The 18,405-nt window shown below is 40.5% G+C and overlaps 1 protein-coding gene across 1 annotated transcript; it reads left to right on the top strand.

Annotated features, from left to right (window-relative positions):
- The first annotated feature begins 3,233 nt into the window (after window positions 1–3,233).
- LOC132127120 (transcriptional activator MN1-like) lies at window positions 3,234–12,561 on the top strand. The gene is made up of 3 exons (XM_059538760.1): window positions 3,234–3,854; window positions 4,099–7,215; window positions 12,483–12,561. The coding sequence occupies exons 2-3, from the start codon at window positions 4,137–4,139 to the stop codon at window positions 12,491–12,493; spliced, it is 3,090 nt and encodes a 1,029-aa protein (XP_059394743.1). The 5' UTR covers window positions 3,234–3,854; window positions 4,099–4,136; the 3' UTR covers window positions 12,494–12,561.
- The last annotated feature ends 5,844 nt before the right edge of the window (window positions 12,562–18,405 follow it).

The following is an 18,405-nucleotide window of genomic DNA, read 5'->3' as shown; positions in this document are numbered from 1 at the left end:
TGTAATGGTTCAGATCTTTATTTTTTCTTGTCTGTGTTTAGTCTTTCCCCCAGATGAAGCACTTCTTTTGGTTCCTTTAAAATCCTAATCACGGTTTAATTAGTAGATTGTCATTTCATATCAGCGTAGTCCTGCCTGTCTAAGTAAAATTTGTGATGCTACTGCACGGAATGCACATTTGTGCAAGAACACATGTCCACCTCGCAAAACCTTCGCCGCAAGTGGCTTTTGCATGTGCTCAGGCATGTTTTTGAGAGGGTCTTCATGTTCGCGTGACATAACCCCTCAGGACTCTTCAGGTTCTCCTCACCAAAATCCAGAGTAAAAAAAACCAGAGCAAATCGCCGCTGCTGCTGCTGCTTTTTCTTATTTTTAGAGTCGTCTTAGGACAGGCAAAGTGCTTTTATATTGCTAACCTACCTGTAACGCTATCAGGGTTCCCACGGTCTTGGAAAATCCTGGAGATATCAGGGAAAAATTGTGATTTCCAGGCGCGGAAAAGTCTCAGTTCATTACAAGTGTGCATACATAAAGCAGTTTCCCTCAGCAAATTATAACAAAATACAATAAAAAATCGTCATTTCACTATTAAAGCTGCAATGCATGCAAACCATGTCGACGTTTAAAAGCTGAAGTGTGATGATTCTTGTGTTTGATCTATAAAGTCGTAAATCTAAATAGCCATTTCTGAGGTGAAATACCTCTGCTTACTGACATGCGAACAGTGACTCCTTTCTGGAATACTTGTGCATATTATGCAAATGTTACTGGCGTTCTCATGACAACAGATTTAAATTCAGTGGCACAGGCAGTAAGAGATTCCAGTACACTTGCTTTTTAACAAAAACGGACAACCTGAAATTTTCTACAATCGATATGCTGTCCCCAAAGCTTTTCTTTTAATGAAATCATAAAGCATAAATTGATATATTTATATAGTGAATATTGCAATATCTGCAAAATGATCGATCAGAACGTGTGGGAACGCTGAGCTCTGCACCTGAAGGATTGTGTAGATGCCTCAACAGACGCTTAGGGTAAAGAGGACAGCTTTATAAACACATTTTAAAGAGCTTGATATTTATATAGTTTCTATATCGTACCAGGTCAGAGTCACAGGATGTGCAGGTAGAATAATTCTACTTCCTGTGCTCCTCGTCTCTGGCCTTCCTGCACCAGCTCAGATCATCCAGCCTTGCAAAAAGAGTCTGCTGTTTGCACTTGACCCGCAGTGCAAGGCTGTTTTATCTTCTCGTTTATAAGTAACCGGTTTTTGACGTGTACGGTTCTCTGTGCTGGTCGAATGGAGACCGATCAGATTTTGATCATACATTGTTGCCAGTGCATTAGTTTTTTATAGGTGGGCTTTCATGGACAGCTGATGGTTGGAGTTTGCACAGTTGCTTGCAGACCAGTGCCTGATGTCTGCACTGTGATTGTCTAGTTAGAATTGCAGATTTGTGATAGTTTTCAAGCCTGAATGTGGCGTACAGCACATTTCTTCTCGGTTTTGGTGTTTTTACGTCCCTCTCATTTCAAGGTCCACGAATGTTCACACATTTCATGCAACCCGCCGGGTTCTGCCTCAGCAGCAATCAAGGTGACGTTGTCACGTACCTGTGTTCCTCTTCTCAGATCCGGATGGGAGGAAGTCAGGTTTAGATGTTTTTGTTTTTTCATGTTTTCTAGATCATAATGAGCAACCAGTGCACTGACGTCTGTTCTGACATACTGTCTCGAGTCTCACGGATCGTGTGGTTTAGCTTTGGGCAAGGGTTTCAGATACATTGAATGAATCCTATCTTAATAAAAGCATAACTGCGCACTTGGAGAATCTACTGTTTTTTGTTTGTTTTGTTTCTTGGGGAATTACACAATGCTGTTTTTCTGTCTTTTTCTGATTGTTTGTTTGTAAATCAGGGGAAATATCAGTGAATGTACAATGGTGTGATTTCTTCTGCACGCCCCCCCCCCCCAGATCTTTGAATTGGTTATACATTTCATGATTAATAATGGTATATCTAATAAATTTCGACAACAGTCATGCTTGGTCTTTTAATTTGAGTTTTATTTTCACTGTGGTTTTGCATGCTTTAATGTGTTACCTTTAAATTCGAGTCGACTGAATGCCTGTAAGCATCAGGTCATTTTAAAATTAAAGTATTAAGGTCTGCATCTGTAATTTGTGGCCACAGAACCAAGTCTCGTGAATTTTTCCTAGTTTTCATCGGTGTTGTTCCTGACAGCAGCACTAGATGGCACTGTTCCGCTTTGCCAAAGAAACAGGTAAAGATTTCTGACAAAAGACTAGAGGGACCTATAAAAGTCTTATGGCTTTCCATTTATTAGTTTAATTTCTTCAGTCATACCTATCAATAAATGGCCACTTATATTTCACCATAAAACCTTTCAGTGGTCTAATGGTTGTATCATTGCATAGTGGGTTTGCAGGACACAGTCTAGGTTGTAGTAGACTATAAGGGTTTTTATTTCTACAATTTTGTAATCACTGTTCATTAAAAAGCTTTTGTTGTAAAGATAAATAATTTGACCCATGCTGCAGCAGTGAGTTCTAAAAATACATCACAATCACCGGTTACTTACAGGAAATTAACCCTGAAGACACATTCATTATCTCTGGCTGCCATTCGTCACAGCTTGAAAATGAAGCCTGTTTCATGCATCTGCTAATTTACTAATTAACTGCTGCATATTTACTACAATGTCTGTGTATAAATCAATATAGCTGTTTTGCATATGAAGGATTTGGGAGTGACTGAAGATTTACACTGATTTGTGTTTATTCCATACTGCATTGAAACGTGAATTGCTTAAATGTATAGCTGTGTGTAAATAAGAAATCTAGTATTTCACACGTAGAGCAATTAAATAACCGAGCACTGATGCATATGTGGGTGTATTTTTACAGAACATTTCTATGAACACATTTTTATAATATGCAAAAATGGGGAGAAAATGTAGTCCCAGTGTAAAAATGAAATCTATGTACTATTTTATATGTACAGAATTTAATACCAAATGAAGATTATTTTTATTTTTATATATATGTATAAGAAATCTAGCTCTATTCGAAAAATAGAGCATCACTAAACACATTTTTTCATTATTTATGCCTTATATATATATATATATATATATATATATACATACGTTATATACATCTCTTTTAGACTTCCTTAAACGAAGCCCCGCCCATTGTGCGTCAGACCCCGCCCCCTGCGCATGTGTGCCTGTGTCGGCATTGGTGAGAAATCAGCGCTGGAACAGATGAGGGAATGTCAAACTTGTTGCCGATGCCCGAGGCTCGACACATCCGATTCAAGGATAAACGACAAAACCTTCCTGGATCCAGAAGCATTTGATGGAACAGCGCGTGTTTTATGGACGATATTAAATAAAAAGGCGATTAATTTCTGTGCTGAATACATTTCATAATGTGACAACAAAAGGGATCCAGGGCTCTCCAGTTACTAACAGCGCGCACACACAGCGTTGCATTGAGTCTCCTCACAGGACTGAAAGCACGCTCGAAGTTCTCCTCGGAGGACCGTCGATTGAATGCATTTATCTACTCTTTTTGAATTCATGTAAGTGTTTTTAATATAGAATAATTAGTCGGGATCGCGCGCATTGCATTGGAGATGTGAACAGGGGACATGTGGTCCGCGCGCTGCTTTGCACTCCTCTGGATTTGTGTTGAACGACTTGGAGACGTTACGCATCGAATAACGATGTAAACGTTTTTTTTTTTTTGAGATGTGCATTTTTCAGGGCCGTAGCTCTAAGGACATACAAAGAGGAGTTCGCGTTTTTACGCTTATGCTGGAATTGAGGTACTTCCAATTGTCATCTGATCTCTTACTTTAGAATCATTGAATGTGTCAATAAGCGCATGCATGCGAAACGTAAACTTTATTATTATTTTTAATTACTAAAGATGTTATTGAAAATATATTATATTTTCAATTTAAATAGGTTGCTAACATGGGCCCCTGAGAGAGACAAAAGAAAAAATTATATCTGAAAAGTACAACAAAAAAAGCATTGTTTCATTCAATTGTTTATTTTTATTTGCAGTGACAAACAAACAGGAATTTAATCCCAGTGGACTGAAAATGAACTCTAATTATAACAGTGCCGGATTTCATATGAAAGGGCCATCGGTAGCTGTGGAGCCCATGATGGGTCCGCTAAATGAATCCCCCATACAGGGACTCAACTTTGTCTCAAATAGAGACCAGTATGGATTCCAGACTCATGGCCATGGGGATATGCACGCTATGGGAGTTCAGCCACAACATCAACTCCACATGCAAGGACCGTTCAACCATCAACCTCCTAACCACGACCAGCATTCACATCTGTACCAGGACAGCGTCCCCTCTTGCCTGCACGGGGACAGACATATGGGCTTCAATAACAACGCAGGTCACCCACATATGTTTGAGGGAGGATTTGGTCAGCAGCTCGCAGAAGCACAGTCACGAGAATGCATCTCACAGCAGCAGCAACAGAGAATGGCCACAATGCCTGAATTTCAACCACATGGCCATCCGAACGGTACCCATGCTGTTCCAGCACCGTGTCTTCCACTAGACCAGTCACCAAACCGGGCCGCATCGTTCCACGGCCTGCCATCCTCGTCCCCTGAAACCCACAGACTGGAACATTACAGGCTTTTTCCACAGGGCAGGATGGGGGGATCAGAGCACTGTTTTCCCTGTGATCCTCTGACGGGGAATTTCGACATGACAGGATTCTCCACTGCGGACTCTTCAGAGCACAAACTTCCCTATTGTGAAACGGGGAACCAAGTGGTCGGGGGTCATTTTTCCACTTGTAATCGAAATGGCTCCCGAGGGCCCATGATGGGCGGCTCTAAAGTTGACCAGCAGTTACCTCAGCAGAACGTGTTTTCGGACCGATTCGGGAACCGGGGCAAAATGGATCCGGGGGTTAACGCTAGACACCACCTCATGCCGCAGCAAAGACCGGGACCTGTCGCCAGGCAGAACCCTGGTTCCCCTGCGCTTCCACGATTTTATCACACTCCGGACTATGTAGCGAACAATACGGACGTTCAAGGTGGTGGCCCTATGGTCCATGTTCAGCACGGCCACCTTGACCGGCCCATACATAGACTGAACAACCATAACATGCATCCCTTCGGGGAACCGGTGTTTGATGTCCCCCAGCTAGCCCCTCAACCCCCACATCACCCTCACCTCAGCTCACTGCCTTATTTGAATATGGCAAAAAGGCCACGGTTTGATCTCCCAAACGGCTCTGCTGGAGAGAGCTGCAGCCCCCTAAGCAACAGCTTACATAATCGGCCCAATCTTGAGAACCACCTCTCCCCCTCAGCTTTCCCTTCTCCCATGGGGGACTTTGCGTCTCATGTGACGGATGGGTTTCCATCAGGCCCCCTACCCTTGAGCTCCGGCCCACAGCAACAGCAGCGACAGCAGAACGCGGCGATGATGATCAAACAAATGGCATCGAGGAGCCAGCAGCAGAGAATGAGACAACCCGACCTGCAACAGTTAAGTCTCCACGGGGACGGCACATCAAACGGCATGGTCTGCCGAGGCCCTCTGGGTAGTGTGTCTCAGTCCAATTTCGAGAAGAAGCATAATTTTCATGGAAACTTTGACAACCCCCACCTACCTCAAGAAAACTCATGGTTTCCTGAGCCGCAGCAGCATTGTAGAGAAACAAACACGCATGCCTTGGAGCAGGCAGAGAATGGACACAACATTATTTTTAGGCAAGGCGTCACAAGCATGGACATGCAGTCTTTGAATTCTCCGGGAGCGCATCATCCATTCGAAAATAATGTCAGTAATCCTCTGCATATGCAGTCTCCCGATGAGAGCAACATGCAGTCAGGTGCACCCACAGACAGGAGGCCGGCTGAATTCGGAGGAATGGCGATGAGGAGGCAGCACAGCTTCCCTCCTGGAGGGCCGAGTCAACAGGGAGCCCCCCAGAGCAATCCTCCAGGATTTAGCTCCTCTCCAGGGAACTATCCCTCCCATCCCGAGTACCTCTCCAGCCAGCACCTGTCAGTCAATAAGCTTGGGGCCCTCTCTTTGGGGAATTTGAACAAAGCCAGTACAAAAGACAGTGTGTTTGGCCAAAGCTGTCTGGCAGCCCTTTCCACGGCCTGCCAGAATATGATCGCCAGCCTTGGGGCCCCGAACCTCAATGTGACTTTTAATAAGAAAAGTCAAAATGAGGCCAAACGCAAAGCAGGCCAGGTTGAGCAGGACATAAATAGCAGTGGCAGTAGCGGCCCAGGGGCAGAGTATTTCCAGGGCAATGCTTCTCAGAATAGTCAAACGCCTTGCTCTGGGAATAACAACAATACGACGGCAGGTCAAAGTGGTACGGGCCAGATGGCAAAAAGGGAAGCGAGCACCCTTTCCCCGAATGACAACATGGAGTCTGGATGTGAGGGAAAAATGGCAACAGGCAATGTCAAGGGGAGGGGGAAGAAGAGACGCGACAGCGGGCACATCAGTCCCGGAAACTTCTCCCCTCCGTGCGGCGGTAACCCCGTCGTCAGTCCGACTCAGCAGGGTTCTGCTTTGAACGTGGGCATGGAGGGCCCGGAGAGGTCCCTGGTCTCTCCTTCCTTTGGAAAGCCCGATCTCGCCACCTCGATGGACAGCGGCATTCAAAGCGTGGGCAAGTCTGATGGCGTTTCGCCGTGTATGGATTATTTAGATGAAGCCAGCCCCAACTACAGTGCTGAGGACCCGAGGCCTTGCAGAGCTGGCATGAAGTGTAATTCTGAAAACAGGACTGGCTACAATGACAATCCGTGCATGGAACAGGTCCGGACGCCGCTAAGCAACCCGGGCCAGGACGAGGTTCATCCTCTGGAGATCTTGCAGGCTCAGATCCAGCTGCAAAGACAGCAGTTCAGCATCTCTGAGGACCAGCCGATGGGAGGGAAAACGAGCAAAAAGGCAGACTGCCAGGCTGGTCTGAATGGAGAGTGCACCTTGGCCAGTTCTAGCCCGGTCGCAGGCAAGGGCTCTGTGAATACCATTGACCTTGACTCTCTCATGACAGAGCAGCATGCCACCTGGTATGTCCCTGGCAACAAGACTCTGATAGAGGACCCCAGTAATGACAAGTGCCTGGGATACTGGGATAGAGCACGGGGCCAGAGTGACAACAAAGAAGGTAAACTTCATTGACTTGCAGTGAGAGCATGATGAATTGGGGTTTTTATGGACTGTTGAGTTTACTTTGATGGCTTAATGGTTGAATAATGAACAACCCAAGGTAGCTTAACCTCAGGCACAGGGACCCATTTACAACTAATCTGTCACCCAGAAGTGAGCTTTAATTAGCACACTTTAAAACAATCAGTCTTGAGCTGACAGAAAACAGGATGCAAAATAATAATTAACTCACTGACAGCAGAGAAAGTTTGTTTGGCTCTGCAATTTGCATTACAATAAGTCACAACAAAATATATATGTTAATTTACAATTTTTTTAATAGTATTAATCTGATTTGTGTGTGTGTGTGTGTGTGTATTATTCATATATATATATATATATATATATATATATATATATATATATATATATATATATACAATGCATGCATGTATACACACAAACGTATAAAAGAAAATTTATTAAAATAAATTATTGGAAAATATTATTAGTTTAGGTTAGATTAATTAGATTAGTTGGACTATTAATAATAATATTTCAGATATTTTTGAATATTTTACACAAGACATGCAAATGACTAACATAATGCAAACTGAATGTTTTGATTCCAGTTGTACTTGCATTTAAGTTTTATCTAGGATCTGTGGTTAAGATTTTAAGTACATTCAGATCTTAATTACAGATCCTCTTTGTGTTAAATCTAAGTGCAAATAAAGTGGAATCAAAACCTCCAGTAACTTGTGCAGTTCTCTTATGAAAACAGTGCTGCATTTAGAAAATTTGTCTGCAGTGTTTAATTTGTTCCTGGTAGCGTAAGTGTTTTTACCCCAGGCTTTCTTATCAAATTATTTACTGGAAACTTTACACGGCTGTTCAAATGTATTGTCGATGGTGTAAAATATCAGTCAAGAGCATCGTAGGTCACCGAGCTCCAGTTCCTAGAATTTCTTGTTGAATGCCACAGCAAACACACGGGTATTATTTTGGCAACAAACATTGTCTAAGGAGGTTAGAACAGCCAAGTTTGCGATTAATTTGACTGCAGGCACGTTAGAGCTCGCAGTGGCGTTATTAACCCATGAGGTCTGACAGCAGCGCTGCGCGAGGGTTAAACGCAGGCGTTAGGCGCATGGCCAAGATTCCGTGTTGTTTTACCTCAGAATACTCTTTCCTGTCTCTTCACGCTTTGTGATTGGTCCCGTCGGTCCTATAATTGTGTGCCATCAGATATGTCATAATCAGGCATGTGGCATGGTATTCATCAGGGGACGTGTTTGATTTTTACGATAGTCAAGAGGACGGTCAGAATTATCTTAACAGGAGTATCTCAAGAACTTGTAACTTAAAACATCCAAATGTTGTTACATAGCCACAGTATTCCCTTCACACACACACACACACACGAAAAAAACATCTGTTTTTGCATTTATCTCTTTTTCCATCTTTTGCACCAGGAATTGAGTTCCTTACTTTAATTTTTTTATTAGTTTTTTTTAACTGCAGTAGCTTTCTCTCTCTGTGCACATCAGAATGTTATGAAGTTTTGCAGCAGTTTTAATCAAAATAATGTGTTGAGCCGTTTTTATTTTGTTATCTGCTTTAGATATGTTTTTTATTTCATTTTAACAGCTCAATGGAAATTAGTTACTGTATAAAACTGCAATAATTTCAGGGACATGATTTTAATGCATCTCGACCAAATGTAGAACAGATGCAAGCTGCAAAAAGCACGTTATCAGAAAGAGTATTTTTTCACTGTTTTGCCTAATAAATGGAGAAGGTTGTCAGATGCAATTTCTCAGACAGGGCTGTCGGATATTCTGACAGCTTTGTAGCTCTGAGAATAAACACTAAAGGCCAGAACAGTCAGAAAACAAAGGAGAAGATGCAATGGTCTCCTGGGGAAAACGACTGAAAACAACATTCCACAAACAGGCTGAGAACACAGGTATAGGGATGCATTTTGTGAGGAAGGGACGTCAGTGATGTGAAGAGAAAAAGAGGGCTTGATATCTATGTGGAAAATATCAGCAAACAGTGTACACTCCAAACGCTGTGTAACTTGCAGATCCTTTACAAAAATGAGCTTCCATGTCTTTGAACCTTTTCCCTGTTTGTCAGAAAAGCCAGATATCTCAGTGTCCTGGAAAAACAAATTTGTAAACAGCGTACACTTTGTGCAAGTTGCATATCCTAAAATAACCATCAATGCCTTTGAACGTTTCCTCATTTATCAAAATGACAATTTGTTGTAATTGTGGCTTTCTTTTGCATATAATATAGGCTCATATTTAATTGTAGTCAGTTTTACAGCTAATATCTGCGGGTTGCATGATGGATAGCAATTTGAGCATTGCATACGCAGATGCACACCTTTCTATGTTAGTTAGTATGCTGAGCAGAATTAATTAGTGTCTTCTTGTGTCCATGTGGTACACTGCATTTTTCCGTGAGGAATGTCAGGGTGGAAATGAAAAAAAAAACATGATCTTGTCTTGGCATGTATTGAATTCCCCTTTTGCATTTTGTCGAGGGACAGGCCTGTATCGTCAGAGATGCATCACTTTGATTTATGCATCATCTCTCAGTGCTAAACATTAAGGAACAGTTTAAATTCTGATGTGGTTAATTCACCATTATTTTTTCAATATTTTTTTTTGGTTAAGCATAAATGGAGATGTTAAGCAGAATGTCCAAGCTGCTCTTTTCCATTAAACGAAAATAGATGGTTTTGTATCATCAAACCTCAACATTAAGTCTCACTGAATTCTCTCACTGAAAATTCCCATCAAAGCTCTCTTTATAATATTATCACCCAGTTTAATCTGCTAAATGCAATTATAAGGCATTAATATATTTGTTTTGACTCATGATTTTGAATGACCTAAAGAGTAAATTCTGACTAAATTTTAAAATTTTAAAATTGTCTTTAACAATTAAACATTGCAATGGAAAAGGAGATATTAGTCAGATTGTTCAAGCTGCTCTTTTCCATTAAACTAAAAAGGATGTTGATTTTAATACCACCAAACTCGGAAGAAAAAAATCTATATTCTATATATGTTATATCCAATTATTAAAAAAAAAAATATACCATCAAAGAGCTCTGTATCACTCTGTATTATCGCAGAGCTGTAAACAGTTAAATGCAACTATAAGGAATTAAGATATAAACATTAATGTTGTGGTTTTCTCTAAAGAAAATGCTCTGAAACAATGTGTATTGTTAAAAGCAACTTAATTAATTACTTAATTTGACTCATGGTACAGTCAAACACAAGCATGAAAGAGATCTGAGCTTTGATGGAGAGCAATAATTTTATGTTAACAAAGTTAGCAAAAGAAAGGGGGGAAAAAACATGATTTTGAATGACTTAAGAGAGTAAGTAAATAATGACAAAATTTTGACTTTTGGCAAAAATGCTCCTTTAAGTAAGAAAAAATGCAGTGAAAAAGAAGATATCAGGCAGAATGTCCAAGCTGCTCTTTTTAATGAAACTAAAATTAATTACCTTTCATATCACCAAGCTCCAACATAAGTCTAAAATGCTATATTCTATCACTGAAATATCCCAACCATGCTCTCTATTTTACACTTTGTTTTATTTTTTTTAGACGTGAAAATATTAAGATACTATAAACATTAACATCATAATTTCTGTGACACTGCTTTCAAACCATGTGCAGTATGAAAAGTGGTATAGGAATAAATTTGGTTTTCAAATTCGAATTGAAAATTATCTTTTAAAAAAGTTCAACCGAACAGAGAGCTTAGGTGGAGGAAAAGATTTTCGTTTAACAGAAATAAAAAAGAGAAAAGAAAATAGCATGAGGGCGAGTGAATAATGGCAACATGTTAATCTAAAATGCATCTTCGAAGATTAAAAATACATGTTTTGTGGCTGTTCTTAAAGCCGCGGGCCCATTACAGATAGGTCATCCCTTAAGCTCTGATCCCAGATGTAAATTTTCCGCATCACCTCATATGTTGTTGTTGTCGTCATATGTGTCTCTAAGATCATTAATGGTTCTTCTTAGCAACCCCACCCACAGAAACATAAACCAACAAGTTAGTTTCTCCCCCCTCATTTGTAAGTGACCAGAGCCTGCCTGTGAACTGCATATGGAGCAGAAGGGTGTTGCTTTTCCAGTGCGTACGCTTTAGTGCATGTGTTGCGCTGGCCAAGAGAACACGTCTAAGAGCCAGACAGAGCAGTCAGCCATCCAGACTGGGCCCCACAGCTGGCCTGCTTTCTCAGCCCTTCCCCTCTCCAGATCCAGGGCCGGCGCTCATGAAGGCGATCCCTGTCCGCTGCGCGCCGGTGGAGGAGGAGGTGGGGGGGGGGGGGGGGGGGAAGGCCCCAGGGCTCTGATGTGAAACTCCTTTAGTGCTTTGGGCCCTCGAAAACTGTGAAAAGCTCTTTCATATCCCTTGGCCTGAGTCCCGCGCTCTCTTTAGAATATTTTAGAATAATTTCATTCTAATTTGTCAATGGAAATTCAAACCATATAACAGCATATAAAAACAGGTTCTAGAGGGACTAGTTTATGTAAAAGAGCGCGCCGGTGCCAAGTTATTTCCACACTCTTGTGTGGGGAGGCACCCACTGCGTCCCCTGCAGTTCTGTTGGCTTGCTTTTGAGAGACTCGCAATATAAGCGCTTAACAATGATATGGACACAATCCCGGCGTTTGAGTAATGAAGTCTGCACTGTCGGGATGATTCGCAAGATGGAGTTTAAAAGAGCAGTTTGTGCAAAAACGAGCGTTCTGTCACTGTTTGCTCGCCCTCGTTTCTTTATGAACCGCAGGGTTTCTGTGGCACACAAAAGAGAGTTTGAAGAGGGTCCTGGCTGCTCTTTTCCACAACACTCAACTCAACACAACATTGAATGGGGAGTATGAATAGGTAATATATTGGAGTCATTTAGAGGCTATATAACCCCACTATATATTGTAGCATATATATATATATATATTTTTGTATTATTATTATAAAATACTCATAACTGGAGTTAGATTGGACTTTCTTTTTACATCTGTTCTATATTTGGTCAAGTTGCATTTTAATCACGCCCTTTAAATCATACATTAAAATATAAATTGTCTATCTTCCATTAATCTGTTCAAACAGAAAAAGATCACAAGATTTATTCCTAAACTATTCCTTCCTATTCCTTCACTGTAATGTTTCATCCTTATTTATTTTTGCGTTATTCCAGACATGTGTGATGTGATTGTAATGTTTTTCATGTCTCCTCACAGGACATGGGTAGGAGCGCTCCTCTGCTGGCTCTCCTTAGCGTTTCACACAAAAAAAAAAGGTAAGACAGTCCAATCTATCAGATAAATATCAGTCGATCGGGTTTCAGAAGTAAAATACTGTTTTAAATAGAACTTTCAAAATGATCTCAAGTGATATTTGCTTATGTGATTTCAAATTCATGCAAAAAAAATCATCTTTAGTAGTCAAATTCTCTGTGAAGATCCGAGAGAACGAACCACCAATCAGAGAGCTCGCTGTTACCATGGAAACAGAATTTGCTCCAAAAAAGCTCATCAGTCACTGCCCACTCCCATGAAGCATTGCGAATGATGTAATCAAGTCAGCTTCCTTAGACTCTCAAACTACTTCTATATTAGAATTTTGCAATAAACATTGAAATGTATACAATATATTTAAAATCATAATGTTGTTTATAATAGATGATACATTGTAGTCATGAATTTTTATTAGTTTTTAAAAAATATATGTCTGTATAGTTCTTTGAATTAATTTTTATTTCAGTTTTAGCTTTATTTATTATAGTGATGTGAAGTAAATGAAAATGAGAACTTAATTCCACAGCTTCTCAAACTATGTATATATTATATTTAAAATAATTTTACTGTTATTTAAGTGTCATTGAGAAACTATTGAAGTTTTTATTTTTAATTTCAGTTAAATTTTATTTTTGTCATTTTTATTATTTTTTATTTATCTTTTAAGTTACAAATGTCTTCAAATGAGAAATGTTTCCTTGCCAACTAGCTGAAATTGAGCAAGTTTTAGGTTATTTTTATATTTTATTTCAGTTACATTATTTCAAGTAATGAAAATAATTTGTATGGTTTTAGTTAAGTATAATAATCCTTATATTATGATTCTATACTAGTCCAGAGTTTTATATTGTACCAGTGTTTTTGATGTGACTACATCATTCACAATGCATCATGGGATATGAATTTCTTTGGGTCAGAGTTTGTATTGTTGTAGTTCATCTCAGAGCTTGTTGGTTTGGGTATTTTTTCAAATGTGAAAAAACCTCGCAATCCAAGGGTGTCGCGCGGTGATCTGTACCGACTCGCTTAATTTCCACAGAACGAGCCGCAGCCGCTGTGCCATCTGTCTCCCGCCGTTTGAGCGCGATGGCTCCCGTTGCTATTCCTGCGAGCCGTCCACGGCGACAGGATGACTGACGTGTGTTGCATCTCTCCACAGGTGCTGCACGATCTCGCTGTGAGGGTGGGGGTGGGACCTGGAGGAAGCCACCCGCGGTGTCCGGAAACCTCGGGACACGGGGGTGGGGAGGGGGGACGGAGGGGCCCCTGCTGTTCCTCTCACTTCCAGATGCGACTTAAACTCTAACCACTTTGGGACCTCGCTGGCTGCTTTCCGTAACTGTAAGGATGATGGCTGGCTTGGTGTTTTCCAGCAGTAATTGGATACTTTTTTTTTTTTTTTTTACTAGCCCCAGAGAAACCGCAAACTCTCCGGGTGTCCGTAGAGTGAGTCTTCAGGCCAACAAAGTCTCTTTAGATGGACTGGAGACGAGAGACAATGGGATACAGGAAATACACAAGCACACCAGACTGGAATCTTGGACAGCGAGGCTCAGTTGCTTTTAGTGTATTTTTATCTTCTATAAAGTTCCACTTTTGCTGGGATTACCTCATTTTTTTAAGACTTGCAAGTGAGGGTTTAACTAGTTAGTCCGAGAGCGCGCCGCTCTCTCTATAAATATTTATTATCCCTGTTTTTCGTCGAAGCTTCTTTATTTGTGAACTTCAGCATTGCGTTTAATCCATCTTTTTCGGTTACATTATGTTCTCTCTTTTTTGGGGGGTTTTGGGGGGGGGGGGGTGTATCCAACTCCCAGAATTCTGACAGCGAGCCGCCATCCAATAGAGACTGAATTCCTTCGCACGAGAGGGAAGCAGCGTGTTATAAAGCTTCCCATTCTCCGAGGTCTCCAGCAGCAGGCTCCATGTCTGTGGTGGGTCAACCTTTTGACTTTGAAAGGCCAGTGGGGGTTCTGTCCTCTCCCTACTGTTTTTGGAAATTTGATATTCACCCTGAGAACATCCCTTTGTGACCTGCCTGGCTGGCATCGGAATGTCATTGTTTCAAGTCGAAACTCTCCTTTGCTTGGGTTTTCCCTCTTTACCAAGCCTCCATTGAGACCCTGAGCTTCCCTCTGCCTTTAAACCAACTGATGGTGAATATGTTTAGTCGGAATTGGCAGGCTATTCAAGCGAGGACAATAGTTGGAGACAAAAGACTTTCCTTTTAAGAAAATAGGTTTTCTTCTGGAGAGAAAAAGGTCTTTAACCAATTTTTTGGTCTTCGACACCTCTCTGTTTCCTTGTTCTACCTCTTTTCTCCGTTTTTCTCTCATTATTGTGATATACACGAAGCTTAAAGTGAAGTTATTTGTGTCCGCAGAGTTTTTTGTAAATAACCTGTATATTATGAATCACTTATTAACAATAAATATGTTGTAAATTATGCTTTTTTCCCCGATTCCTCTGTCCTCTGCTGCCATCTCATTCAATATTTTCATATGAAATGTGGCGTTCTTCCCAAGAGAAAACCTAAATTAGCACGCTCTCCATAGCTACCGCTTGAAGTTTCTAAATGGCGACGAGGATTGTTTTAAAAGGATGATTATATCCATTTTTGTTTGATTAGGGGGCACCGGGTTTGAGATATGCCTGAGAAATGCCGTCTTTATGTTTACCCTGTACTAATCTTAAACAGTGGGAAAATACTTTCTACTGAGAGAGAGAAAGAAAAGTCAGATAAGGAGACTTGTTTGTGAAATGCTTGGCTACAAATCTCCAGTGGTTTGGACGAGCTTCGAGACCGCTGGCTTTGGGTGGTGAAGTCTCCTGAGTATTGATCGTGATTACTCCGGTATTCTTTATGTAAATCATTGCTTATTGATAGTGGAACAAGGTCAAAGATGTAAAGTGCAAATTGCAGTGTGTTCGCAAAGGGCCGTTTTCTAAACCTTGGAAACCATTTCCTAGAAGAATGTATAAAGTGCATGTGTACGCACACAACATGTGCTGATTACACTAAGCAGATGTTATAGTTCAGCGCTCCTCAACTGGTTTTGTTTCAGCACTCATACTGAACAGAAATAAAACACTGACATTTAGTATTATTATCATGAACTGCATAGGCCCAAAAGGGAATATGCAAAATGATTAACATGACATAATCAACTTTATAAATGCATAAACATCAACAGAATGTGATCTACCAGCTTAACACATAAAAACAAAAACTTTGGATTTTATTAGCAGAAGAATTAGTGACATGAGTTTGTGCCCTATATATATCTGTATGTATATATATATATATATATATATATATATATATATATATTTATATATATATAAAATACAGTATATAAGATATACAGTATATATATATAATCAGTTTTTAAAAAGATGGAGACATAATGACAGGAGGCCAGGCTAATTAAAATGCAGAGTATGCTGATCAATTAAACCTAAATCTATGGCTTTATAAAAATGTGCAGCTTTAATTTCAGCATTTAGAGACTTGTCTCGTCTTCTCTGTGCTTTAAGTCAAAAAAACTTTTTTTCCCCACCAAAATCAAATATTTTTTTTCATAATCAATAATTAATATATTATTAAAATACATTTTTTTGTTCAGACACATCTAGAATATAGATGCATGCAATCAAATTTTGTGTGTATATATATGTGTGTGTGTGTGTGTGTGTGTGTGTGTGTGTGTGTGTGATAGCACAGCCTCAGATGAAGACATGGTGTTTTCTTCTCTTTTTTTATTGCTTATTACTTATAAAGCCCTGAATGGTTTAGCACCTCAGTATTTGAATGAGCTCCTTTTACATTATAATCCTCTACGTCCGCTACATTCTCAAAACTCAGGCAATTGGATAATACCTAGAATATCAAAATCAACTGCAGGCGGCAGATCCTTTTCCTATTTGGCGCCCAAACTCTGGAATAACCTACCTAACATTGTTCGGGAGGCAGACACACTCTTGCAGTTTAAATCTAGATTAAAGACCCATCTCTTTAACCTGGCTTACACATAACATACTAATATGCTTTTAATATCCAAATCCGTTAAAGGATTTTTAGGCTGCATTAATTAGGTAAACCGGAACCGGAAACACTTCCCATAACACCCTATGTACTTGCTACATCATTAGAAGAATGGCATCTACGCTAATATTTGTCTGTTTCTCTCTTATTCCGAGGTCACCGTAGCCACCAGATCCAGTCTGTATCCAGATCAGAGGGTCACTGCAGTCACCCGGATCCAGTACGTATCCAGACCAGATGGTGGATCAGCACCTAGAAAGGACCTCTACTGCCCTGAAAGACAGCGGAGACCAGGACAACTAGAGCCCCAGATACAGATCCCCTGTAAAGACCTTGTCTCAGAGGACCACCAGGACAAGACCACAGGAAACAGATGATTATTCTGCACAATCTGACTTTGCTGCAGCCTGGAATTGAACTGCTGGTTTCGTCTGGTCAGAGGAGAACTGGCCCCCCAACTGAGCCTGGTTTCTCCCAAGGTTTTTTTTCTCCATTCTGTCACCGATGGAGTTTCGGTTCCTTGCCGCTGTCGCCTCTGGCTTGCTTAGTTGGGGTCACTTCATCTACAGAGATATCGTTGACTTGATTGCAAATAAATGCACAGACACTATTTAACTGAACAGAGATGACATCACTGAATTCAATGATGAACTGCCTTTAACTATCATTTTGCATTATTGACACACTGTTTTCCTAATGAATGTTGTTCAGTTGCTTTGACGCAATGTATTTTGTTTAAAGCGCTATATAAATAAAGGTGACTTGACTTCTCTTCTACAAGTTGATAAGCCTGTTAATTTTAGTACCCCAACTATGCATGGCTATATAACTGCATGCATTTATTATTTGAATTTAGCATTACTGTTGATGATCAGACCAGACCTGCAACAGATTGTTTAGTTATAACCCACTAGTTGATTCTGACTTAAACCAAAAATCTCGAGAAATAGAGCATAAATGTAACAAAAACTTATACTGAATTCCAGTTGCAATATCACAGTGTCATATCAGCAGTCGAGAGTTTTGTGCTCTCTACACGTCTCCGCTGACATTTACATCTCTATTCCAGCGCAACAGAGAGAAGCAGTCAATACCATGGCGATTCTGATTCCCAGGAGTGACGCACCGTCTAAGAGACGAATCTCTAACAGGAAACGCAGTCTGAAAAATGTCCTAGTGCAGTTAGGCCGAAGGTGCATTTTCTTTGGCTTGCGCCAGACATTCTTGCTCTTGTTTTTCCAATTTACTGGAGCTACAGTGAGACAGTTTTCCCATTTGGAGATGACTGCAAACCTCTGCTTTTAATATTGTTGATTGTCATTATGAGAGCCACTTTTAGTTGTATTTACGAAAAAATCATTTGGTTCTGGTGCCAACGTGAAAAAATATTCAACCGCAGACGAGTTTCTAATTGCTCAAATTAGATCTGCACATTTTGAAAGCCCTAGAGTTGGGTTTAATCGATCATCAAACTCTACATTTTAATTAATCCGGCCTCCTGATGTCATTACGTCTCATTAAAAACTGATTTGATTTGTTCTGCATCCAACATTAAGCTATTTCGCTCTTCCAGGCAAGATAGCACTAGGGTTATCCGTGTTTGTTTAAGACGCCAATGGCTTTGCCATTCCCTACGCAGCACGTGCGTCAGCCAGAGCGCAACCACATGGTTAAATCCTCACATACATGTTAATATGCAGCACAAGTGGCTCTAAAATTGCAGGCCTTTGAGAGCTTTGACAGTCTGTGCATTCATTCAGTCCCAAAGCAGGTTTTCCTATTCATCTCCGCTCACAGAGGAACACCATGGTGGGACTGCTG

This window comes from Carassius carassius, chromosome 45 (assembly GCF_963082965.1).
Source record: "Carassius carassius chromosome 45, fCarCar2.1, whole genome shotgun sequence".
In the NCBI taxonomy this organism is placed as follows: Eukaryota; Metazoa; Chordata; class Actinopteri; order Cypriniformes; family Cyprinidae; genus Carassius; species Carassius carassius.
Note: the sequence above shows the minus strand (reverse complement) of the source record. Positions and strands in the feature narration are given on the sequence as shown.

Bases quoted from the DNA above. Each gene is read 5' to 3' on its own strand.
- LOC132127120 (XM_059538760.1), top strand. From the start codon at position 4,137: ATGAACTCTAATTATAACAGTGCCGGATTTCATATGAAAGGGCCATCG.